The sequence below is a fragment of the Diprion similis genome, chromosome 2 (genome assembly GCF_021155765.1).
Source record: "Diprion similis isolate iyDipSimi1 chromosome 2, iyDipSimi1.1, whole genome shotgun sequence".
Lineage (NCBI taxonomy): Eukaryota > Metazoa > Arthropoda > Insecta > Hymenoptera > Diprionidae > Diprion > Diprion similis.
In genome coordinates, this window is record NC_060106.1 from 21571170 (window position 1) to 21596726 (window position 25557).

At 41.2% G+C, this 25557-nt stretch overlaps 4 protein-coding genes across 5 annotated transcripts; 3 read left to right on the forward strand and 1 right to left on the reverse strand.

Moving 5' to 3' along the window:
* The first annotated feature begins 160 nt into the window (after window positions 1–160).
* Window positions 161–5245, forward strand: LOC124414647 (FAS-associated factor 1). 2 transcript variants are annotated; one of them, XM_046895663.1, is made up of 13 exons: window positions 161–321; window positions 1260–1328; window positions 1426–1696; window positions 1822–1999; window positions 2206–2482; window positions 2678–2801; window positions 2914–3059; window positions 3228–3382; window positions 3550–3745; window positions 3908–4011; window positions 4190–4286; window positions 4369–4598; window positions 4842–5245. In XM_046895663.1, the coding sequence occupies exons 1-13, from the start codon at window positions 283–285 to the stop codon at window positions 4873–4875; spliced, it is 1920 nt and encodes a 639-aa protein (XP_046751619.1). In that variant the 5' UTR covers window positions 161–282; the 3' UTR covers window positions 4876–5245. The 2 variants fall into 2 exon arrangements, with proteins under 2 accessions (XP_046751619.1, XP_046751610.1); XM_046895654.1 differs by having other exon boundaries at window positions 162–321; window positions 4369–4584.
* A 2237-nt stretch (window positions 5246–7482) lies between these two features.
* Window positions 7483–10053, forward strand: LOC124414794 (RNA-binding protein 47-like). The gene is made up of 4 exons (XM_046895874.1): window positions 7483–8267; window positions 8435–8609; window positions 8918–9435; window positions 9586–10053. Exons 1-4 carry the CDS (start codon window positions 7572–7574, stop codon window positions 9730–9732), a joined length of 1536 nt encoding a protein of 511 aa, XP_046751830.1. The 5' UTR covers window positions 7483–7571; the 3' UTR covers window positions 9733–10053.
* A 1429-nt stretch (window positions 10054–11482) lies between these two features.
* Window positions 11483–23940, reverse strand: LOC124414547 (slit homolog 3 protein). Its single transcript, XM_046895515.1, has 6 exons — window positions 23359–23940; window positions 17143–17363; window positions 14917–15148; window positions 14490–14804; window positions 13839–14171; window positions 11483–13342 (listed from the first exon to the last, which is right to left on the reverse strand). Exons 3-6 carry the CDS (start codon window positions 15130–15132, stop codon window positions 11984–11986), a joined length of 2223 nt encoding a protein of 740 aa, XP_046751471.1. The 5' UTR covers window positions 15133–15148; window positions 17143–17363; window positions 23359–23940; the 3' UTR covers window positions 11483–11983.
* Window positions 15460–23368, forward strand: LOC124416323 (IQ and AAA domain-containing protein 1-like). The gene is made up of 11 exons (XM_046897255.1): window positions 15460–15611; window positions 15777–15929; window positions 16053–16188; window positions 16459–16729; window positions 16788–17089; window positions 17438–17478; window positions 17628–17887; window positions 18168–18202; window positions 18249–18786; window positions 21024–21658; window positions 22383–23368. Exons 1-11 carry the CDS (start codon window positions 15460–15462, stop codon window positions 22854–22856), a joined length of 2997 nt encoding a protein of 998 aa, XP_046753211.1. The 3' UTR covers window positions 22857–23368.
* Window positions 23941–25557: the final 1617 nt, after the last annotated feature.

A 25557-nucleotide genomic window follows, 5' to 3' on the forward strand; every position in this document is an offset into this window, starting at 1 on the left:
TAGTTGTAGCATGGTTTCAACCGTTTCAACCGTTTCCGCAGATTTTGTCGCTTTGATTCGGTTGTTCAAAAGCGTCCACAGGCACCTCTGTACCACAGAATTGTAAACGAAGCTTTAAACATTGAGGAATCCGGAATAGCATGTCGACTTTCTACTCACGGTAGTTTTATGCCAATGGCGTTGGCGTTGTGAATTGTGGAGTGAAATTCTAATCACAATAACACAAAATTGACGTATATGAGTAGAAATTCACTGCATTTGTAGATCTTATGTTTGCATATTATGGCTGAAAATCGAGAAGTGATTTTAGCCGACTTTCAGGTAATATTGAACACATAATGTTTCCGTAATGTAGTAAAATGATTTGGTTATGTACGCATCTTCAATGATGACATTGACAATTGCTGTAGTCGCTGGAAACAAAATTTCATCGATCTGAGGGCTGAGTTCTTCACTACGATGATATAAACCTACTAATACTCTCTTACTCGCAATTAGGCAGAGTTCGGAATATTTCATACTGGGCGTAATCGATTAACGACAGTCTCCAATAATCCGCAATCTCATTGATTCGTTCAAGTTTACGCATTCCTACAAATAAATGCATTAATTTTAATTCCCAAGCCTGCTCATTTCAACGGAATATTTTTTTTACTTAGTTTAAAACTCTAAAAAAATTACGCGTTTTTCAATTAGTAACTAATATCTCACAATGATAGGTCAACAAACAAATCCGCCATGACTATTCGAGCAGAAGAATAAAAATGGAAACAAAAAGCTCGAAAACTTTCGATCTGCCCGGAATAATAACAAAGAATCGTGAAATTTCGATGAATAAATATGCGATTTTCAGCACTATCATTCAACACATAGAAGTTTACTTTGACAATCATATTCCAACCAGATTTAGTGTCTGTAATTGGGTCGTAATTTGTTGATTTTGAAAATTAGACACTCAATAGTAATCGAAATTTACATTTCAATACTTATTTCTAAATGACACAATTGCATAATCATAGAAATATTCACTCATGACATTCAATATGATATGATGCTGATGTAAATAATGATGTGTTTTAAATTTATTCAAAAATCATTTTCATCATGTAGGTCATGATTAAAAAAAAAAAAACTATTTGTAAAATTTCAACTTTTTACAATGTTACTGTCTATTATGAATACGTTTGATTTGTCTACAATATTGCAAAAGCATTCACCAGCGTGTAATGTCGTACGTAACTTTTTACAATTGTTTGTAGGCATGTACTGGAATTGATGATGTTGGGGAAGCCATTTTACACTTGGATGAAACCAATTGGGATTTGCTGGTAATTTCATCGCTGACATATAAGTGAAAACAAGAATATTTAACTTTCTTCCTTTAATGAAATGATTTCATTAACAAGTATTTTATTCGAAATTTAGGCAGCAATCAATAGAGTTATGCCAGAAGATTCACAGCAGCTTCCGTCAGAAATGGGACCAGACATAGAAATGATACAGGAAATTCGTCGGACTCCAGAAATCATAGACATTGTCACGATACCAAGTAATTCAAGTCCACCCATAATACGTGTACCTGAAAACACTCGAGCTGGTACAAGCAAAACTAGAAGCAACACGTCAACAGTGACTTTTCATATACACTACATGGATACAGTCTTTGACATTCAGTTGCCAGTATCACACTCTGTTGGTAAGTAATTCATATACAAGTATAGGGGAAGGCCTTCATAAAACTCGTTTCAATAATTATTTGTATATAGATAACAGGTATATGATATGCTAGAAAACTTTTAATTTGGAATGTTGTTTTCAAAGGATACTTGAAGCACATGATTCGTGCAGAAGTAGGCATTCCACCTTGCCAGCAGGAGCTACATGGCTGGAAAAAAGAGCCACAATCTGATTTTACTATTCTCGAAACACTGGATTTATTACCGGAAGTGACATTATACTTGAGACTGATTACAGAAATTGGCGATTGGGCAAGTGATGTGTGAGTATTTATCAACTATTGTATCAATTGTTGGAAATTAATATTTTTCTGAGATGAAAAAAGTTTAAAAATTATACAATATTATATTTTTTGTATAATTAGGAAGAGCAATTGATCGAAATTGGAGTTAATAACTTTTCTATGATTTGGCAATGTGTACCCTTGAACAAATTTCGACTACAATGTAAACTTGGTGATTGTTTTAGCGTCAAAACATCCGACCGATTGGCCCAAGAATATGTACTGAATATTCGTGATGAAGTACACAACCGCAGTTATAAATTGAAATTCCTAGGAACACGTACAGTTCTGGAAGTGAAAACTGACCTTTTTACACTGACAGATATCCCTGTACGAAATCAGCATTGGATTGGCTGGCCGCCTACGTTGAAGAACGATAATACAATGTTAGCTCAAAGCGGAATTTCATATCCAGAGCATGATCTCACGATCGACAAATTACCTGTGAAAGAAAATAAGCCAGTATGTAAAATTTATGATAACCGTGAAAACTGTTAATAAGAAGACCCAACAGAAACTTTCAATTTATTGATAATAATATTTATAACAAAAGTAATAAATTCAAGTTTTCTCTATAACGAAACTATAAAAGAAGTAACAACAAACTGAAGTACAGGTATCTGGTAAATTTATAATTATAATTACCTAATTTCACAGGTTGTCGTGGATACAATAGATAGCGATAGTTCCGTTGAAGAATTCGAAGACGCTTCGGAAACATTCAACATTGAAGATGATGTTTTCTTAGAAAATGTTCAATCTATGAACATCCATCATCTAAGTGAGTTTACTTTATTGCATCACTGATTGATATTCAGTTAATCAAATAACTTAATTTAAGAGTAATTTTTATGTAATTAAAGTTTATGACTTTAATGTGTTTTTTCTTTCAGTGCCTGATAATGTGGAAGACGAAACTATAGGTACTCTTCAATTTGCGGAACAATTTCAAAAACGTTATGGTGCTGCCCACCCTGACTTCTTTGCTGGTACATTTGAAGAAGCCATAAAAGAATCATGTCTCAGACCAGCAAAAGAGGTAAGAAACGTTACCTTCTACTTGTTACTCATTCCGTAGTATAAATGCATCGAATTTTTTGTTGATTGTAAACCCATACTGATTCTTTGATCATTAATTGATGTACAGTATATTTAATATTACACAGTGTGAATGATCCATAATGACCTCATACCTTATTTTTAACAGAGGAAATTACTGGCCGTTTATTTGCATCACGACAACAGTGTTCTGGCCAATGTGTTTTGTACGCAGTTACTAGGCTTTGAAACTGTGCTACAACTTCTATCTGCGAATTTTATAGTATGGGGATGGGATTTCACTCATGAATCAAATAAACGGAAGTGAGTATTTTTTAACACTATCTATAGAATTGAATCGATTATCAATAATATTGATAATTAATCATGAATATAGGTGTTTCATTATTTAAATACTCACAATTTAATACTTGTGATTCGTCCGCTGTCAAATGTGAGTAAATAATTTATTTTTTTTTACAACAAATTAGGTTTTTGTCAGCAATTAATCGAACACTCGGACCAGTTGCTGCACTTACAGTGAGAAATATTGATGTGGATACGCTGCCAGTACTTATGATCATCATGCGGTCACGATCAAATACTGAAATATTTACGATTGTTCAGGGAAACGTAGGAGTCAATGAACTTCTCACTAATTTAATCCAAGCTGTCGACGTTTTCCAAGTAAGAAACTGTATTTGGCTTAAAAGCTTTTTTAAATCATATAATTTCTGTGATTTGAATGACCTTATAACTTTTTTGAGTTTATACATTTCTGAAAAATTTGGCACTCTACCAACAACATTGTTTATCAAAGCGATTGTTAGAAAGCATATATTTTTCTAGGATCAACGAAGAGCGGATATTGAAGTTGAAGAGGAAAGACAAGCCAGGGAGAGAGTGAAGCATGAACAAGACTTGGCGTACCAAGAGAGTTTAGCAGCAGACAGGTAGCTTCCGGTTTCTTTGCTCAATATGAAACTTTGTTTATTAAAGGAATCATTTTGAAACTAATCATCTTAGATCAGCTCCTTATATCTTGTCGAGTAGTGCTGCTTGAGAATACTCACGAATTCGTTTCAAGAAATTTTCAAATTGATCTGACAACATATTTTTCGTTATTTTTAGAGCCAAAGAAGAGGCAAAACAAATGCAAGAGTTGTTAGAAAAGCAAGAAAAAGAACGAGCTGAAAATGAGAGAGTTGCCGGGGAAGCTCGAAGAGAGGTAAAACTGATGTCGTGCTTCAGTACATCATTGATTTCACCAGTATACTTATTTGGCATTGAAACATAATTTTCTATCACAGGCTCACAGACAAGCAGCAGAATCAAGCTTACCTCCAGAACCCGAAGAAGGAGCAGGCGATGGTATTACAAAAATACGAGTACGACTACCTGAAGGTACATTCTTGGAACGCAAGTTTCAAACGGACACCCCGCTTCAGACACTGCTTAATTTCCTCATCGTTGAAGGATATCCTACGGACGAATACAAAGTTATTTCTAACTGGCCACGAAGGGATGTAAGTAAAATGATGTAAGCATTATGCGTTGTATTTCACTTTGATTTATTTGAACCGTGAATTGATTAATTGTTCAAACCGTTCTTTAAATCAACAGTGGTTTATTTTAATTTTTTTTCCCTAAGAAATTATCCTGATCTGAAAAATAATTTGCTACTTGTACTCGTGACGTTGTATATTCATAGTATATAGCGCTAAATTCGAAAAATCTTCTCGTTTTAATATTTCATTTGTAAATCTACATTACGTTTTCACAGCTCACATCAATGGATACGAAACTTACTCTCCTAGAATTGAAACTATGCCCGCAAGAAACTGTTATCTTAGAAGAACGATAGAAACACCAATTTGTAAACAAATTCTTTATAGAAATTAAGCATGGCGATGTTTGTAATATGTATTTATTTAATAATTTTGAAATAGCAATTAGTTGAGAGAATTATGTGTTAATTGCGTGATAACATTTTTATGCTGTAATAACATTATTATTATTAATAATGATAACTACAACAATAATTATTATTATATCTTCGTATGATTACATTGTAAAACAGATGTAGTTCTATTTTATAAAAAGAAATCCTTTCTACACTGTTTTATGGTAATTTGTAAATTTCCCGTCCCATGTTGCTATTAAGAACAATAAACCAATTATCAAGTATTTGGGACTCGAACTGTTCCTAATTTTATTTCACACTTTGCCTGACCTTGCAATTAGATTTTGAATAAAAATACTGAGCATTTTTTAACATGCCCGTTGCTTTGTTTTTAGAGAAAATAAGAAACAAAAAAAAGTTATTATTATCACCACGAAAGTGGAAAGTTGAGTTTGTACTAGATCTGCATGTTTTGAAATCTGACGAATCACCTCCAACCATCTCCGGATGGATGCTGGGATGTGATAAATTTTAGTCCAATGATATCTCGAGAATGAATGAGCAGATTCTTATGATTTCAGACTCAACCGACATGACTTTACCTAACTTTAAACTGAATTGATTTGAAATCTGATCGGTACAGTGAATTGTTCGAATTTAATACATCCTAAGGTGTAACATATGAGGCAGGCGGATGCTAGGAGTGAGTAATGGAAGTTTAAAAATAATACGATCTTTTCATTGCATACAAACTTTCGAATGTTTCATATAAGAAGTATACATACAATTCTATTACTATTATGATTTATAAAAAAGGTCCGTACGGTACTTTTCAAAAAGAAACCGATTTTATTTTTTGTTTAAATGTGTCGAAAAAATAATAAAAATTGATTTATTGAGTCGTCTAGTTTTTACCCAATGTATAATTATCTTCTTCAAACTTATACCAATGGGTCTTACGGTACTCCAATTTGATTGAAAATAAAAAATTCAACATGCTTTACAAATTTTTTTTTCAATTTTCCTTTCATCGTCCTCAAATTACTCGCAAAAAACTGATCAAGAAATAAATTTACCGTCACCTTAATACTGAGTCGTCATGTATCTGAAAAGTTGGTGTAAACTCCCCTCATTTTTAAGAGAAATTATTCAAATGATATCTCGAGAACGGGTCCATGAATTTAGATGATTTTAGCCTGAATCAAATCAATCTAGGCTTCGATCAGACTGACAATTTTCAACTTACTTGAATAACAAAATTAGTTATTGATGCAGAAACAAAGAAATGTTACGAATTCTACTAAATCGCAGTAGTAAATTTGAAAAATTCAAACCGTTTCTTTATTTCTGTGTCTAATGAAAATGTATTCGAGCGTTTTCGTTCAGAGTGTATAGAATAAGGCTGTCAAACCGTTTTTCTCGTTTGAAATACGTCGACTTCGATATTTCGAAATACAACCTAACAAAATCAAAATCGACTAGGGAACCTCCTTAATGATTAAAATGGATAAAAATAGCAATTAAAAATTAGTTCAATAGTTTGTTAATAATAATTAAAATTAAAGATACTGTGTTGACAATATTCAGTATTGCGACGGAAAAGTCAGCGTTCGAAATATTTTGTCAAACATTTTGAAAAAAAAAAAAAATGTATAAGAACGATATGAAGGTGTACAAATTAAGACTTGAATAATTAAAAAAAAAATATGTATTATGGAAGGAAATTTAAGGTGTTTCAATACAGGCATGCTGAAATAAACGACGAATAATTCAGCATTTTGCGTAAGAAAATAATTATTTTTGATGCGATAATCGGCAGGAGTCCAATTATTATCCCTTAGTACATAAATAAATAACACGATGTATATTGGGAGATTTTATTTTAGTCTAAGTTGTTGAGGAGAAACCTTAAAAACAATACCAATAACAAAGCCAAAACGAAGCGAAATAATTTTCTTTTTCGAATGTAAACACGCGAGTCACAATAACCGTCACCGATATTCTACATAAGTATAACTGTATGCATTACATATATATATATATTGGTGTTTTTATGCCGAGCTCGGATCGGGTGAATACCTGGAATTGCGCGAGCATCGCATGCACTCATATATACATATATAAGTTAGATAATACATTCTCAACCGCCCGAGTTATACGAAAGAAAAAATTCTTTCAAAAAGCTCGTGTAATAATGATCGAACTTCCAAGGCACGATCAGTTGTGAAATACGTTTCTCGTCTCATGGTTAGTTAGAAAAAAAAACACAGAATTTCACGAATTTCTCTCGCTAAAAATCGCGACTATTCCACAGCTCGCGTTTTTAACTAAGGTATAGCTATACCAATCTCCCGAAGGAGTAGCGCAGCGTGGCCGAATCCTTACGCAGGATTGGCTGGACTCCCCAAAGTGGGGGGGAAATTGTCAGAGTGGGGTTGCAGGTTGATCCAGGGACCGGGAAGTCGCGCGCTACCCTCTCATAATTCAACACGCAATTTCGCACCGCGGACACAGAATTCGCGCGGTGAGCGTCTGCAGGTGTTTCGCACGCGTGTTGCGCTCCAATTTTTCTGCATTTTTTGGACGATTCAATTTTTCAACATCGGAACAATGAGCGACGTCTTGCAGAGTGCAGTCGACGTAGTCGCAAACATCTCGAGGTCCGACGAGGTGACCAAGAGATTGCTGGCGCTGATAGATCGATGCGATTATCAGCTCGTGCAAGAGAACGGACAGCGACGATTGACCAGCGTGAGTTCCGTGCCGCGGATTAAAGGTGCGGAAGTATTCCTTGGTCGGCTTCCGCGGGATTGTTACGAGGACGAATTGGTGCCGCTGCTTTCGACGATTGGACGGGTCGTCGAGCTCCGGCTTATGATGGATTTTTCTGGATCGACTCGCGGCTATGCTTTTGCCCTTTTTGAAAGCCAACGGATCGCGCGTTGCGCCATCGATAAATTAAACGGCTACGAAATACGGCCCGGCCATCGCATCGGCGTCGTTAAATCGATCGACAACTGCAGGCTCTTCCTTGGCGGGGTTCCGAAGGATAAAACTAGGGCCGATTTCATGGAGGAACTCGGCAAAATGCTCGACGGTATCACCAATATTTACGTCTACCCATCCACCGAGGACAAGGCACTTAATCGCGGCTTCGTCTTCGTCGAATTTAAGGATCACAGGTCCGCCGCGATGGCCCGACGGAAACTTATCCCGGGAAGAGTTATGCTCTGGAATCACGAAGTGGCTGTCGATTGGGCTGATCCGGAACCCGGTCAAGACGTCGACGACGAAATCATGGAAACGGTACGAACTGCTTTTTTGTTCATTTCTATTTGTTTTATAACTGGACGACTGATTCGTATAAATGTGAAAACGTCTTTATAATTCTCAGACGCATTAGAGTTGTCTCATATTATTTAATTGTGATATACACGCTGGCTCTGCATTCCCGTTCGATTTCTCCAAATCAGGTGTCCGCGTTGTTCGTGAGAAACTTGAACCTCGACACTACGGAGTCCGAGGTGAAAAACGCGATCCAACGTTCCACAGGCGTTCCGATAATGAAGATTAAGAAAATCAATCACTTCGCGTTTCTCCACTACGAAACTCGCGCACAAGCTCAACGTGTACTCGATATAATGAGACGTAAGTTCAAAACAACATGCCGATTCTTCCAAATTTATACATACCTGCAAGTAAAAATATACTCAACCCATAATAAGGTTGTTACTCGCGCAATGCAGTGTGTCTATTAATTACTTTTTTTCTTGTCTCACCAATATTCTTGGATATACGACTGAGCGCGTAAGTAACTGTTTATTTAAAAAATGTTCGACTTGAATTTGCTCGACTATCGCACGCGCGCAAAATTATTATTCAACTTGATTCCTCGGTGTAACAGTGCCCGTTTGTTGATTTCCCATTTACGTTATTTACGCAACTTATACGCGCAGAGTCCGGACGTCCCTCGAACGAAACATCGGAGTGGGAATTAGCTTGGGCAAAGCCGATACGCAAGTCGGAGAAGCTTGAGGAACGGTTGCGTTGTACGAAAAAGGGAGGGAGTCAAGCGGGAAGCCGCGGAGGTCCGGAATCTTCGGCTCGAAAAATACAAGCTGCGAAATATAACGAGAAAAACTTGGCTAGCGATGACTGCGGCACAAGTATTTCCGTTGTAACGACCAAGAATACTAAGATCGCCGATTCGAAACCGTCTCTCAGTCACTCGAACAACACAATGATGAACAACAACGTGCCGTCGGGTAACCTGGTCATTCCGAGCCTCGAAAGCTACTGCAATCCGTACTACCAGCCATTTATTGCCGAAAGCAAAGCAGTTCCGCTGCGGTATAACGTCGGAAACTACGATGTCTGTGTGAGAGCCCTAGTCGAACTTGCTGCCAAGGAGTTTCAGGCAAATCTGCGCTACGAGTGTTTTGCCGACTCGACGAGAGCCCAGTACTTTTGCAAGGTTGGATCAGAGCAATTACTTTTCACTTTGCAAAAAATAGGAGATGTCAATTGAGTTTTAACGCATGTTTGAAATTCAGCAGTTAACTCGATTATTTTTGTTCATTCTTTAGTGAAAACAGCTCCGATATTGAATTATTGTATTTTGCAGATTGTACTCGAAAGAAATGGATACGAATTGATGAACTACAAAGGTGATCCCGCGGCTACGGCAGAACAGGCGTTTCGGTTCACGGTGAGGGCTGCATACGAATCGCTGCAGTCAATGCTGATATGTGCGAAGGAGTACAATATATAACTGATCTAAGCTAATGAGTTACATGGATATATAAATCGTATATAATATGTTTGATTGTAAAACGTCACGGTAAAGCTTGTATTCTCTGTATTAGATGGAGCATTATATGTTTATCGAGTCAACAAGTGAACAAAGAATAATTATTCGTTACTTGAATTTATAGTACAAACTGGGTATACTTATGTATGTATATTGAGAATATCGCATGGTATTTTTATACGCATATGCATTAGTTTTATACGTATTTTGTCGATATTTATATAGGAAAAACAATTCAGGGCATATGTTATATATTAGTCGTAATTTTTAGTCCACTTTTGAGAATGTGTAATACTTGTGCCAAATCAGTGTCAAAGTTTGTAATAAATATCTAATTTGAATATATTGAATTGTTCAGAATTTTTTACCTTAATTAATTTCCGAGCAAAGGAATAAAATCACGTTAGGGGACGGTTAATTTCGGGGTTTAACAAAAATACCGCGTAAACGTAGTTCGCTTTAATACATCAAAGTTCGTGTAAATTCAACAGTAACAAAAGTTTTATATATAATTTTTTCTCTTTTTCATATTGTTTTCTCCTCCGTTCCTTAAATAAGCAAAATAAATTTACGTACGTTGATTGCTATGCGAATCTTTTAAATCAGATTTCAACTCGTAATTAATTATACTTATGTAAACATATATACTTATAATAAATAATGCTAAAATCTACGAGTTCAGGCACAACATAATTATGAACAAGTCAACAACGCAAAATTTTAAGCCAATCTTTCAACAATTCATTGCACATGGAGTTTTTACAACAACCTCCCCGATTATATTCATTCGACTGTATTTGATGACTATTTTAACTATACGAATAGAAATAAAAATACAAAAATTACACGTGAATATGTTTCTTCCTTTTCAATATCGCGTAGTACGTATAATAAACATGTACGTAAGCTTTTTCAGATAATATAATTCATAATATAATATATTATAATATACCTAAATAAAATATAAATGTTTGCAGCCCATATAAAAAAAGAAAATTTTTGAAATAGGCGCACATCTCGGATCTATTAGTAATAATTATTAAATGCACGTTAAGTGTCTATTAGATATCATTTTGGCATGTGTTAGGCAAAAAGAAAGGATACCTATACATGGTTCGTTTGCTTTCTTCCATTATAATATAAACACCATTCAATTAAAAATAGCTTAGAGTAAGGCAAAAAATATTCTTCGTTCACATAATCATTCGCCCACAATGCATATTTTTTTTTCTCAACTAATTCTTTGTCGTTTCCTTTAGAAAAATTATGTATTGCAGACATACAGCAACGATTTAGTAATATTCAATTATTATACTTATGCTTATAATTGAAAAATCGGGGCAAGATTTTCTTACCCGTAAGTGCGACTATTATACCCATACGTATATTGTACGTAGAATGTCAGTGAAATATCACTGTATGATGGATGAGTAACACGTTTTATCGCAATCCACATGTGAACTGATCTGATAGATAAAAGTCACGACTCATTTACCGTTATAATATGCTTTGTATTGCAAGCGGATTGCCAATTTACGCTTATTAGAGTCAGCTGCATTTAGAATATTTTTATTCACGTTGACTTCAGGCGATACGAAGTAATCGATACGTAATCGAGTTGAATTTGCTTACAGCAATGCTTGCTCTAATTGTTAAGAATTAAGATTCACTACTTTTTCGTAAATAAATTCTCCAAACGGCTTAGATATTCTTATTTTTTTAAATTTATTACGAATAACCTACAACGGTTTTATTTACAATATTATTGTATTCATTGCAAGGAGATAAATCCAAAAATGCGTTCGAGTGTTTTTTGGAGAATTGATTTGCGAAAAAACGCAGCTTTAGTATTTCCAACATTATAAAAAATGTTTAGCTAGCCGATGTGCTCTAAACAGACTTCCACTGGATTAATCCTACTAAAATGGTCCATCGCATATTTTAACAAATTCATCTCGATTAATTCCGATTGCAATTCACACATATCGCAATTTTTCTATTGCTTAAACTTTTTTCCGACTGTACCATCGAAGGTCCGCCCAAGAAATCCTTGACTCTGATAATGAAAGGCGATCACCTCCAGCGAGACACCATTCGATCAGCAGTTCTCGAATTACGACTACCTAAACAAGAGCCTGACAATGAGTGCCCTCCATCGGGCATTCTTCCAGTGCGCCGGAGTCGATGCGACCGATCACCCGGGAGTCAGAGTTCAGACCTTGGTGGTGGTGAGGAGTTTAACGTACCGGGCCCTGTGCGTAATTTCGAATTCCTCAGCAGGCAGGAAGCACTGGCCCTGAATCCGCGTGGGCCTGGTACGGTGTAGAAGACTCCTTCCGGCCCAGAGAGCGGCGACGAGGAGAGCGCAGGCGACGACGATTACAGCGAAGAGGACGATTTCGAGGCGCGCTGACTCCCGCACGCCGCGAACCGTGACGTCGACGCACCGGGTCCGTGGGGCAAGCTGCATCTCGGTGTGATCCGTACCCTGTGCTAACGTAGCACAGACTCTGTAGGGACCCTGTGCAAGGTCGGCGATGGTCGCATATCCCCTGGTGCAGTTTAGCTTCCGCTGACGAACGACCGACTCGTCCGAAAATACGACGAGACTGAGATCGCAATCGGCCGAGTCCCGCGGCCCTCCGCCGACAAGATTCACGTCGACGTAGAGGAACCCGTCATCGGAGGCGTTCGTTTTCATCCCGGCGATCCTGGCCCCCCCGGGGGCCGGTGACTTCAAGGCAGTGCTCCGCTCCAGGGTGAGGATATCGCTGCACCCTGGCACAGGCATGACACGGTCCCCTGATTGGATCACCGCGACGCAGTAGCGGTACCTGTGACCCAACTCGAGGCTCAGACTAGCCGGGATCGTGACGGGCAGAGTGCAGGGGTCCAGCATGTCCGCGGACTCGCAACGAAGCGGCCGCGTCGCGAGGTGGACCTCGCTGTCGCCGGTCCACTCGTTCACGATCACCCTGTCGCAGGTGTACGGTTTCGAACAGGGCTCGACCTTCCAGACCAAGTTTATCGTCCGCGACTCCTGGTAGTAGACGTTCTCCAGTGTGATCTGGGTATCGGGAATCAGGGGGATCGATGGCGCCAGGGTCGCGAAGGGGGGGATCGGCTCCCCGCATAGCAAACTCCCCGGGGATACTTGGGCCAGGATCCCGTTCTCCAGGGCCGGGGGAGTCGCGCAGACAGCCGAGGCTCTGTCCTCGTCGCTTAAGCTCGTCGAGTTCGTCAGCCAGCTCGCAAAGTCAAGGAGAGTGCAGTCGCAGTTCAGGGGATTATCGGCCAGCGATAGTCTCTTCAGTCTTAGATTAGGCGTCAATACGTCGCTAGCCACCATGCTGATGTCGTTGTCGTCGAGATGCAGCTCTTGCAGGTTTTTCAGCGGTAGGATCAGGTCCGCCGTTAGGGAACGGAGGAAGTTGTGGGTCAGGTCAAGGCTCGTAAGCTTCTCCAAATGCGCGAGTGACGCGCTTGACACTGCTACTATCCGGTTGTTAGCCAGTTCCAGCTTTGTCAAGGTCGACAAGTTCCTGAACGCGTGGTCCTCCAGTACGTCGATCTGCGTTAACATAGGAATTAGTTATATAAGTTGAATATACCATCCACCGAATTTCCCGTAATCCGCAAAAGTGTTTGCAAAGTATGCAACAACTTTTTACGTCGGTCACTTTCCTGCAGTTCATAAACAAGATAAAAGTATGAAAATATATTATTTCATATCATCATTTCCTTTCCGACGAAGGACTAAAATCCGAGAATTCAACTTTGCGAAACTCACTTCCATAAAGTATACGATCGAACGATTTATACACCATTGTCAATGATTCTTGATTAACTACCCACCCACACTTATTGAAATAACTTACCGAGCCTTTAGTGTAGAGCGAAGTCTAACTGAATTCTTATATCACCGCCTGTTATTTAAATTCCGTATAGCAGATCTACATGATTGCATAAGAGTAAATTTGTCCTGGATTTTGACTAAAGGCTTGGCTCGAAATTCATATGTATAGTAATTTCAAAATAATAATTGTGCATATAAAAGTAGTGCGTACGTGATTATTGGAAAGGCTGAGGCAGGTGAGATTTGGTAAACCTTGAAGCGCGCCGCGTTGCACCTTGACGAGTTCGTTTCCTGATAAAGTGAGGAATCGAAGCGTGGGCATCCGCGGTAGCAGGTTGGGCGTGGCAGGGCCGATTAGTCGGTTACCGGAGAGATCGAGTTCCTCGAGGTTTTGAAGTCCCCTGAGGGCTGAGAGTGCAGAGACGCTCAGTTGATTGCCGCGCATCCGGAGGGATCGCAGAGATCCAAAGCTGGGAAATGCTTGGGGTGACAATTGCGACAGTAGGTTGTCGTTCAGGTCGAGATAGGTCAGATTCGTCAAACCCTGAAACACCGAATGCCCGCATTAATAGAAGCAAGACAAGCCCATGAGCTCTCATCGATTAATTTTCAAAACGATCTAGATAAAGTTTGACGTAACATAAGAATTTAGAGACTCGAAGAAAATTTTCTTTTTTATTTCCCAGATTGTACCAGATTTTTTTTTTAATATCAGGAATATTCAATCGTTGTAGTGCCGATATTCATTTGACTATAATTTCTTAGTAACCAGAGAAAAATGAAATCTCTCTCAGACTCAGTATATAAGGAAACAGCCAAAGGATCAGAGCCAGAACTGTACGCAGAATGTCTTTATACTTACCGCGAAAGAGTCCGCCTCGAGAGTGGTCAGTTTGTTGTGAGAGAGGTCGAGCCTCTCAAGGCCGATCAAGGGCCTCAGAGCGAGGCTCGGCACGGCCTCGAAGAGGTTGTTGGGAAGGCCCAGAGCTTGAATGGACCGTGCCAGGGCGACGAACGCGTTGTCATTGACACGGCGAAGTTCGCCGGTGGATACAACGAGACCGTGGAGAGGTACGCCATCGAGGAATCGGGCCGGAAGTACCGAAATCTCTGACACCGTTATGTCCAGAAGAGAAATCGTCCCGGCTGGGAAAAGGCGCAGTCGTCTGCCGATCACCTGAAGGCGTTTAGGTACAATTAGACTGTGAAGAATTTATTTCTTCGGAATAATTTGAGGAAAATTCTCGCCAAAGGCTGTCGAAGACTTTCGTATACGACGATGTTCGCACCTGCAGAGCATTTTTGTCGCCGGTGCATCTCAGGGTGTGAGGAAAATCACAGGAACACTCTACAGACGGGTGCTTAGTTATGTTGGGGCACTTCCATTCGTTTTCTATTATCACTCCCGAGGAGCGCGAGTCCTCCGAAGCGATTCTCGAGACCGTCAATAGAACGCAGATCAGCACCTGGACGAGCACTCGGTTTCCGGGTATCAAGGCAGGCATCGTGCTGGAATAATTTAGCCATCTTCAACCACCTGTTTCCGTTTATCTAATTGTAGACTATCTGTAGCTTGAGGTGCGTTTATGTTACACAGTAGTTGCAGGTTTAAAGAAATTTTATGGATTATTTTATGGGATATTGACAAGGTGGTATTGCTAACGTCAGATTGGTGAGGCGGAAATCGCGTTATTCGTCTCATTAAAATGCGGTATTAGGTAACCTCGCAACAGTGCAGGTCCACAAAAATAAACTATAAATATTTGAAAAAGTGTTCAAAATTCCAAGTGCAGCCCGGAACCGTGTGCATAAATTACACCACGTTAATTTTCATGTCTCATCAATTTTATTCCGAGTTATGGCTCGCGACGAGGGAAGATGTAGAGAAACTTTTACGGATGGATCAGGACAGGCTGCAGCAGGAAAAGAAAGGGGGGAAATCGAAAGATAAAATCTCGGGTCAGCTGGTTACGATGTACATCAGGTAATTGGTTCCCACGTATATACGAGTTATGCAATCACCTCTGGTACATATGTACACTACATATACGCGAGTACATAATAGTTGTACGTATATGAAGTCAATTCTTCGCCTAAGCCATGCACTCATGAGATTACATACATATTCATTTACAAACGTCGATTTCAGATATAGGGAATTAATTCGTCGGCTAGCTCTATGTCACGATCAAGTTTGTCAGTCCCAGAAACGCGAGCTGATAAAGCAGGTGCTTAATTGTGCCATTGGAAGAATGTTGGAGTATAAACGACAGTTGGTCCTCTCACAGAATCGGGAATCAGTGCAAGTTCAGACTTTTCCACCTTTACGTGATAAAATTCTCTTTTTTTCATTATACCATTTCAATGCTAATCGAATGATGGTCAATTTGAACTCATTGATATACCGAGTGTTTTATATCTACAGCTACGCCGACGATGTTTTGATACCGCTGAAACTTACTCCGGATGACATTGGTTGGCGAAAACCATCCTACTTTGTTACGGACCGGCAATCTCATCTCGACGCTCGCAAGAAATGCATAAATGACCTGATCCAGCAGGTAGATAAGACTACCTTATACGAATGCATAATTCAGTGAATGTATATGGGTGTGTGATGTAAGTATGTGGCGTATTTTTACGTATATGCACACATGGCATACGTTATACATACATGCAACTCTGCAAATCACGTTTTTCTAGGACTCTGTATGAATTTATTTTCCGTACACCTGATAGCTTGTAGCCTCTAAGCATTTTCCTAATACTAGATTAGAGAACTCTGCGGAACTTGCAACTTTTCAAACGACTCTTTTCACACGAGCTTATAGAAACTGGCGGCTGTAGCTCCGCAGGATTCGCGGCAAAATTCAATCATCGTCCCGAATCAGAGCGAATCGGAAGAGAAAATGTCGCGAGAAGCTTCGCGGCTGTCTCCGCGTGTGACTGAGGGGGAAATCGAAGTGAACTTGAATCTTCCGATACGAGTAGAAAGCCCCGAAGAAGCTGCTGCGAGGATCGCCCGTGAGGAGCTAAACGCGGCCGTTCTTCTTATCCAGTCCCACGACCGTGCCAGGAAGGCCAGAATCGTCGGGGCCGAATGTGAGGATAATTTTAATTTTTATGAAATATTATTAAAGTATAAATTTTTTTATTACAGTGAGGAGAATGAACGGTTACAAGAAGAAGCTTGCCAACGGTGAATTGGTGGAAGTGAAACACGACAAGCGAACCAAGGTCAAAGCAGTCGTCACGATGCAGAAATGGTGGCGAAGCTACGCGACGCGAATCCACCTCAAAGAAAGGACCGACAGGCTCGAGGCGGTCCTTGGCATGTCCATTCCCAGCTGGAAACCTCATCAAGTATTTGATCGGGACGTTGAAAACTTTAAACGAAGGCAATCGATGCAACCGGAATACGCCGCAGCCACTCTTCAGGCTATTTCCACCGAGAACGCCAGGGTATATAACTATATAATTTATAATTTTATTATTATACTAAGCTTACCGATACATGTATTATTTAGGCCTCTGCTTTCGGGTGTTTGTCAATGTCTCTCCTCTTCACTTGCGTCCTAGATTTTAATTGTATTTACTCTGGTAACGGGGTCCAGGGAGGCTGATGCACTCTTGAGGGATCCCTTCGAGGGAGCCCTTCTCAATCGTCTTCTTAACGCATCCGTCTTCTCTCAACCACGGACGCATCTTTGAACTCTAGAACTTTGCTGCTGTCGAGCTGTGGGATTTCAATTGACATTGATTAGAAATCTGTGTTATGCGCAGTTCAGAATTAGAAGACTTTTGTTTTAGAGGGTGATAAATATTTTATTCGGCAACGTCATCAAGGACAAGTCCTAAATGAATGCGTCAGAATGTAGTCGAAGAAAACTTGAAATTTATGAAAAATCAAGCACCATTGAGGTGATCTCTAATTTCCCTTCTAGTTACAGGCTACAATTTTTGCGCTATGTTATTTTTGCTATGTTTGATGTCAATCCAGCAGTGCAGAGGAACCGGAATTCCGGAACACTGTAGTAAAAAATTATATTCTAAAAATTCGCGCGCGCATCAAAGTCATTTTCTACTGCACCGTTGAAATTTGTCAATTAACCGACTATACTGCGATTTATAAATTTCAACAATTAATCCATCGTGATAACGTCTACACCACTATACTTACGAAAATTTTCCACGAGTTTTTGGGTCAAGCATCTCATTTTAATACCCACATCGCCGTCTCACCCACACTAAAATGTAAACGTATGTATGAAAATATATGCCGTAGCCTGACCTCAAACGCCGGGCTCGTATTTCTTTTCTCGCAGAGCCAAAGGCTACACCTCGAATAAAATTCGTCTAATTCACTCGCACGTTAGAAATCGTATTAGCGACCATTCAGTCATGCGATTTTGAAGGATGAACCTGCGGTTGACGCGTGACGCGCATTCTTCTGCATGTATAACTGTTAGACCGGATAAATCAAGCAATGAATGACAAGCGCAGAAACACTAACAATAAAATATCTGTACCATGCTCACAGCAATAGCTTCGATCGATATGCATCGCGGAGGTCAAGTCGGGATAATACCAAGTCTCACGAAAATTTATTTCCTATTTATAGGTGCACCAAATTCGGGGACCAGGGCTGTTGGAGGACATAACCGATGAGGTCAAGGAATGGTTTCTGCTCTGGTACAACGAGCTGGGATTTTTCGACGCTTATCCTTTGGCCCAGGCGGGAGGCAGTATCCTTATAGCAACGGGGCAGACTCTCACCCCGGAGGAATATCACATGGAACAGATGCGGAAGGCGGAAGAAGCGAAGAAGGGAAAGGGAAAGGCTGCGGCGGCAGCAGCCAAGGCGAAACAGAAAGTTAAACAACGCGGCGATAAAATAGAGGAGCCGAATACCCTCAAGGGCCTGAGGGAAGCGAACGACGACTTCCTCGCAAACTGGAGCCTCCGGGATGAAACCGGGAACCCCCATCAGCGCGAATATCTCGATCTCATCACCGACAAACTCTGCTACGAACTCCAACTCGAGATGAGGGAGGTCGTCGACGAACTCATGCGCCTCGAACTCGCCGCCCTTGAAGCCGCCCTCGCAAAGGATGAAGCCGAGAGCGGCGGGCGCGCGAAGGGACAAAAACAACAGAAACGTAGGTCAATTACATTTCGTTGAATCGTAGATATTCACCATCGATGCTCCTTCTGGCACGTATATAGAATTCAAAATTTTCAGATGAACTTTCCAAGCCGACAAGAATTATTGCGATTATTGCATATTAACGCGTTCCATCTCAAAAATTTCCATTTCCTAGCCACATATCACAGTTTATTTACAACTTCAAATGATTTTTGTTACTTCGCATATCCCCAACAACCGCTGACAATAGTTTCAACGAGTTTCGGTCAAAATCATCGAGTTTTGATAGTTTTTTCGATTTTTCATCCGCCATACTGAATCCGCCATGTTGGATTTAAAAATTAACAAATTTTGACTTCAGATTTGTGATCAGCGACCCAAAAAGCCCCCGTGCAACAAAATTCAGGCTAAAATATTGAGTTGAAAAATATGTGACTGAAAGGATTAAATCCGCCTGCATTTATGCAATGCAGGGAACATTTTACCGATCGAAATTTGTTTCGTGACGAAACAAATGCCGACCGGTAGAATAATCTCTGATTGTTACTTACCAAATTGCAGACGAATTTCGATAAAATGTAGTCTGAATTGCATAAGGTCAGGCGGATTTATCGTAAGTTAGATAGTCCGTGGACGATTTTCAAAAATTTAACCCTGACACGAAAACAAGACAATAATCCGACACCTCTGGGAGATTGATCTATTTTTGGCCAATTACGTGTTTGGAGGAGAGTATAAGTTATGAAAAAAAAGACAATGCTACGACTGTATCGAATTGTGAAAAAAATGCGGGTAATAGAGAATTGCCTCATCCTGCCTAGGTATTAATAAATGAGTATAGTGTCTAAAATTATGAGTTGAGCAGAGTCAGTGAATGAAAAGAAGAAGATTCCTGGCGAGCTGAGTGAGCCTGGCCACTACATCGTGGGCGTCGCGGTTTGCGCGTGGGGCGCACCAGGTTCGTTCAGGTATCGCCGAGCTCGCCACCTACTCGTGTAACCTGACGTCATTTACCGTGTATGCTATCGAATATTATATACCTACCCGTCGTGTATAAGAATAATACAGGAATATATTATAAGACTTTGCACGACGGACGTAGCTTAGCGAGAATACGTAGGTACAGGTTATATCGGCATAGGTTAAATACCCACACACGTACAGCTATAATAATGTAACGCACCTATTGTTCAGCGAAATAATTCGTCCTGGTCGAGCGATAATAACAGACACCCGTTAATTTTATTACAGGTATATTATGCGCGGGCAAGTTTTCTTCGCAAAAATTGTTTTAAAAAAATCCAACCTATATAGGAGTGACTATAAGTAGATATGTAGCGTCAAAAAGAACCTAGATAATACGATTAATATCGACGCATAGAAATATTCGACTCAGCTGTATTACCATGGAATGAAAACGTGGCTGATTACGTATTTTTGGAAAAGCCGCCAGACGATTCTTTGACCTTTCGGTGAGTTCAAATGAATTCGAATATAGTTTTGGAGAGTCCTTCACGCGATTTCGGTTACGTTTCAGTTGATTATTTCAATTGAAACCTGATGAGACCATTGAACTTGTCTTCACATTTCGAATCATATTGAAGTTACTAACGTTATCGTAACGATTCGTGCAGATGAAAACCGTTATTTCGCCATTTTGTAATTGTTTGAAATACAGTAAACTGTAAAGAAACAAATCACACTAATATTTCAAAATCTTAGACCCTTTATAATCACTGTGAAATTAAGAAAATGGTAATTTTTTCCCGAATGTTTCGTTACGATAACGTTGCTAACTTCAACCCCGTCATTTCGAGCATTCTCACGACTGGATATTTTCAAGTTACGAATGTACGTACAAACAGAGTTCAGAAATAGTAAGAAAAGAAAAGGGGCACCAAAGCAAGGCATAGAGCCACATTTTACGGTACATTGCTAATGGATAGTCTAGCGATGGATCGGTGCACGATGTAACTCTATATAAAACGTTATACGTACGCCGCACCTGCTGCAAGGCCTGAGCTTCATGAGGACAGCCGTGCAAGATCGGAAGAACTGCAAATCAATCTTCCCTTTTAAAGCTCCCACTATATGGTGGGGCATGCAAGTTGTTCCTTCGACGGTGAAGAATTCCTACGTTATACATGTTCTCCCGACGCGTTGACTAAACAGTAGCAGTTGAAGATTATCTGCTCAATGTCGAAGAATGCAGTAACTGACAAATCCCATAATCGAATTTTTCACTTCCAGATAACAAAGGTACGAAAAATAAAAAGAAGAAGAAAAGCAAGACTGAGGGCACGCGGAAGGTGGGCAAGAAGAAGGAACAGGGACCGGTTCCAACGATTGAGGAACTCTTCAGCGAGCTGGTGAACACCGGGATAATCCGCGAATATCCGGATGTTAAGATGAGCGATTGGAAAGGCGACGTGTCCTACCAGAACACAGAGGCTGTCAGAGAATTCAGAGAGGTCAGAAACTGTCTGGGCGACGTGGTCCAGCCAATAATGGAGTATTGCGTGCTCCCGGTTGGCTCGAAGGAGATACATCAGGTCGCTCCTTTAGTCCGCTCCGTTTCTATAGTCGGACTTCCTCGCTCGGGAAAGTCTTTTCTGGTAAATGCGATTTGCAATGAAATCGGCGCTCTGCTTTTCGACCTTTCGCCGAAAACGGTCGCGGAAGGCTATCGGACGAAAAAAGACCTCGAGAGACTAGTAAGTTCCATCAACAAGGTCGCTCGCGCCTATCCGCCCTCTCTACTCTTCGTCGATGCCGGCCACCAGCCCTGGTGGAAGAAAATACCCCCCGAGGAAAAGCAAAATAATCCGAAACTCCTCGCTGGTCCGCTGACCAAACTCGTCAAGGGAATCCGCCCCGGGGATCAAGTGAGTTGACTTTTCGGAGAGTATTAAAAGCATTATTCTCCCACCGCTCTTAAAATTTTCGAAATTACTGGCAAATAAAAAAGTGACAGAATTTAAATTAGAGATGTGAAACGGAAGTCGAAAAATGTATAACGGCATAATTCAGGATAGGTAAATTTTCGAGTCACTAAAAAAAGTCTGTAGATTCAAATCGTAATTTTTGCAACTTTCCCTTGGTTTTAGATACCAGCACTTTTTACTCTTCAGTGAAAATAAAGGTTAATCTTTTCCTTAACACTTAAGATCAGTCTGTATACAGCTGCTACCGAAGCGTCATTATGTATGGGTTTGAGGAAGTTGTACGGCCGTATAACACATTACACACCTATGTGTAGCTACCGAATAAAGGAGAAAATTAACGGAAGTCCCACACGCGTCTCGCGTCTTTTATATTTCAACTTTATTATACCTGACAGCTGAGCAAAGAACGAGCAGAATTATCATATATACATATATATTTTCATTCGGTTATTCTACTGTTTGGTGAGTCCGTTTCCCAAATGGAAGTGGTGGGTGGTATATACCTACCGGGAACAGGGTTACAATAAGCGACACCTGGTCGCCTCGCGAACGATAGATCGAATCCACATACGCATTACGTTACATAGGTGCAAGAAAACCGACAAGCTCAGCGTGTATATCATGGGTATAATATACCTATATGTAGCGTTGTTTTCTATTTCAGATCCTATTTCTCACGACAACGGACCAACCGCAAAAAGCCGGAAAAGGGTTCATGAAGCTCCACGACAAGTTCATCCTCATACCACTCCCCGATTACAACACGTTGTACCTCCTCTACAAGGAGTTGCTGATGCGGTATCACGGGGTGGACAGGAACTTCGACTGTTCAAGTTTAGCCAGCCTCTCGGTCGGTCATCCGTTGGAGGGAATTCGCAACGCGGTAGAGAAGGTCCTGACCATCGAGCGCCGAATTAATCTGAAGAAACGACCCCTTCAGCCCAAGGAGATCATGCAGTTTCTGATCTCGAACCGAGTTCAGGCTCAGACGAAGGAGTACGAGACGCTGGTTAAATGGGAGATGAAGACACCCTTCGGTAAGCGACGTTCGAAAGCTGAAGCCGCGGAGACGGCAGCTCGCAGCGGTAAGAAACCCGGGGACAAAAAGATGCAGAAGGTGCAGGAGAGGCAAAAGTAGACATTCGCATTATTCAATCGACGTAAGAACTTGACGGCCGGGCTCGAGAAGAAATGGAAGCCGCGACACCGAGGGAGAAAAAGCGGAATTCTTTTCGGCCCAAAGATGCTCTCGGCGACTTTTTGATTACGCACCCATACAGCGGAAGGAACTGTCGCGGATTCGTCGCTCCGGCTGAACAGCATATGCACGCAACGCGTTAAAGTACGCGTATATGTACATCCGTACCGTCGTATGCTACTGTGGCCGCTACACCTACGCACGTTGCACCTACGCGCGTGGCTTCACCTACGCACTATACCTGCGCCAAGGGAGCGGTGGAGGAAAGGAAGGAAATTTTGAACAGGAAACGAAAATGGAACACGACCGATCATCGCTAGGAGTGGACGTGAAGCGAAAAGATAATTAAAGGCAATCGGTCGTTTATCCGGATTTAAAAAATCCACCCGGTTCCTGCTGCAGAGCAATGCGCAGGACCGAGCGACTACTCGCTGCAGCTTACCTAAGGTCGACGACGACGATGATGATGATCAAGTCCGTCTTCGCGGTTTCTGGAGCAGTTGATCCCCGGTCGCAAAGTGTGTATTTGCGCTAACTCGGCACTCCGGACATCAGGGATCTCCTTTCATCCCCGCAGTTAGTGTAACGAATACCGTACGAGACGAGGACCGTAGGTGGACTGTAGTAATGCTTAGCTTAACTGTATAACGATCATTATACAACTGTTTCGACAATTCTAATAGCGAATAGCGATTATATATGTAGTATTTTGATTTTTGTCAGTTCTCTTTTTTTCTTGGTTCGTTCCTTTCCCTTTAAATGGAGCCGGCCGCCCGGGATTATTCGAACGGGCTCTATATTGAACTTTTCGCGCCACCCGCACACACCACGTCGAGATTAAGAAACGCCTGTAACGTCGATCAGCAGTAGCGCGCTGGACAAAACGCCGCGCAAACCTGCAGCAGCTCGCGGGTATTAACTGAGAAAAACTGCGAGCCCGGAGCGCTCGTCGGAGTATCAACAGCGCGGGGCAGTAAAGTCGAACTCGCGGAAGAAACGTGGGACTTGGTATGAGGAGGGAGGGAGGGAGTGAGGGGCGTAGAGGAAAGGAGGAGGAGGAGGAGGAGGAGGGCAGCCCGGCCTCGGGTCGCGGCGGGAAGAGGAAAGGCGAAGAGACGACGGGAGGGACTCACTCGGTGGGGACTGTGTCTCTTTCAACATAGCATAGCCATGTATGGAACCGAGAGACAAGTACGAGGACGAAGCAGAAGAAGAAGAAGAAGAAGAAGAAGAAGACGAAGACGAAGAAGAGGACGGCGGGTGCACTGCAGCCAGCCCGCGCTTCTCCGCTATAACAGCACACCGTACCGCTTCGGTGACAACTACACAACGCAAACGCGCAACGTCGACGAGGAGACGAAGACGACGAGGACGTCGACGAACCTCACGAGACGCCCACTTGTCGCAGTCCAGGCGGGACGAACGCCGGCGCAATCCAGCGACAGATATTACTTGGGCAACTTGTTTCGCTCTGCACCTACGCGCGGATCCCATGGATTCGACTTTCTCGATTTTCACGACTGCTGCAGATGGGCCCTTATTTCAATCCGAATAACGTATTTCTCGCTGGGAACTCGATAAGATATATGCGCATGAGTTCGACTCGTTATTTATTTTTAATTTCTTTTTCTTCTACTCCTTCTTCCTATATATTCTCTGTATTAAATTACAAGTTTATTTTCCTCGGAGCAGGTAAAGATCATCCTCTGAGATCACGTTGATATAAAAATATCGATATCATATTTAGCGGTGACACGCTGATTAAGCATGTATACAGAAATTTTACCGGAAAAAGTCTTGAGTTAGTTTACGGCTGAATCTTGAGCTGAATAAAAGGCAAACTTAATTGAAGTGAACATTTCAACGATGCAAAGACAAACAGCGTGAGAAAGTATAATAATTTGAGATATTATATTACGTAAAAAATGGATTAGAGAAGAATGATTGATTACATGACGCAATGATTAGAGAAACAAAAATGAATGAAATAGAATTGCAAAGAGGAAGCATAAATAAATCCCAAGTCATAATATGAAGACTTGAGAGTACCAAAGTGAAGTAAGGTTTGTATAGCGCGGAACAAAATGCGCAAACAAAAATCAATAAAAATCCCAGGATATTTGCTACTGCAGAATGTTACATGGATCGTTCGAAGAGCGTATATATAGGTATAATATGTACAAGCATGAGGCATAAGATGTGATTTACGAGGCGCTACCTGCACCCGCAGGTATAGGAAAGTTGAGTGCATGATGTATGTACTTATGTACAAGTTCAAATACGATAATGAAGAATACACGTGCGGGTAGTTTGCCTACGGAGTCGTGCGGTTTTATAAATATACGGAACACGAGGCCGGCGTAAAGGCGATACGTTAAATAGATAGCCGCGGCATACGGAGATCCGAACGATTGGATAGGAAGGAACAGCGCGCTGGCGTGAGGCGGGCGCGCTCGATAAAGCCACGTGAAAGTCGAAACCGGTCTGCGGGGCTGCACCTTCGGCCACCGGTAACTCTCCGCAGGTTTCATCAATGGCTGAAGCAATTCGGACAGAACGTGAGTGTTGTAATCGGTCCGCGCTGCGCCGCGCTGCGCAGAACGAAGCGTGGGCGGACTCGCGCGCTGTAAGCAGCCAACGG

Excerpts from the sequence above, each read along its gene's own strand:
- LOC124416323 (XM_046897255.1), top strand. The coding sequence starts at position 15,460 with ATGTCTCATCAATTTTATTCCGAGTTATGGCTCGCGACGAGGGAAGAT. Across the intron at positions 17,090-17,437 it reads TTTCCACCGAGAACGCCAGG|AGGGTGATAAATATTTTATT; the intron begins GTATATAACTAT and ends CTTTTGTTTTAG. Across the intron at positions 17,479-17,627 it reads GGCAACGTCATCAAGGACAA|CAGTGCAGAGGAACCGGAAT; the intron begins GTCCTAAATGAA and ends ATGTCAATCCAG.
- LOC124414794 (XM_046895874.1), top strand. The coding sequence starts at position 7,572 with ATGAGCGACGTCTTGCAGAGTGCAGTCGACGTAGTCGCAAACATCTCG. Across the intron at positions 8,268-8,434 it reads ACGACGAAATCATGGAAACG|GTGTCCGCGTTGTTCGTGAG; the intron begins GTACGAACTGCT and ends TCTCCAAATCAG. Across the intron at positions 8,610-8,917 it reads TGTACTCGATATAATGAGAC|AGTCCGGACGTCCCTCGAAC; the intron begins GTAAGTTCAAAA and ends TTATACGCGCAG.
- LOC124414547 (XM_046895515.1), bottom strand. The coding sequence starts at position 15,132 with ATGCCTGCCTTGATACCCGGAAACCGAGTGCTCGTCCAGGTGCTGATC. Across the intron at positions 14,805-14,916 it reads GCGACAAAAATGCTCTGCAG|GTGATCGGCAGACGACTGCG; the intron begins GTGCGAACATCG and ends AAACGCCTTCAG. Across the intron at positions 13,343-13,838 it reads TCAGCCTTTCCAATAATCAC|ATCGACGTACTGGAGGACCA; the intron begins GTACGCACTACT and ends ATGTTAACGCAG.
- LOC124414647 (XM_046895654.1), top strand. The coding sequence starts at position 283 with ATGGCTGAAAATCGAGAAGTGATTTTAGCCGACTTTCAG. Across the intron at positions 1,329-1,425 it reads AAACCAATTGGGATTTGCTG|GCAGCAATCAATAGAGTTAT; the intron begins GTAATTTCATCG and ends TTCGAAATTTAG. Across the intron at positions 3,060-3,227 it reads GTCTCAGACCAGCAAAAGAG|AGGAAATTACTGGCCGTTTA; the intron begins GTAAGAAACGTT and ends TATTTTTAACAG.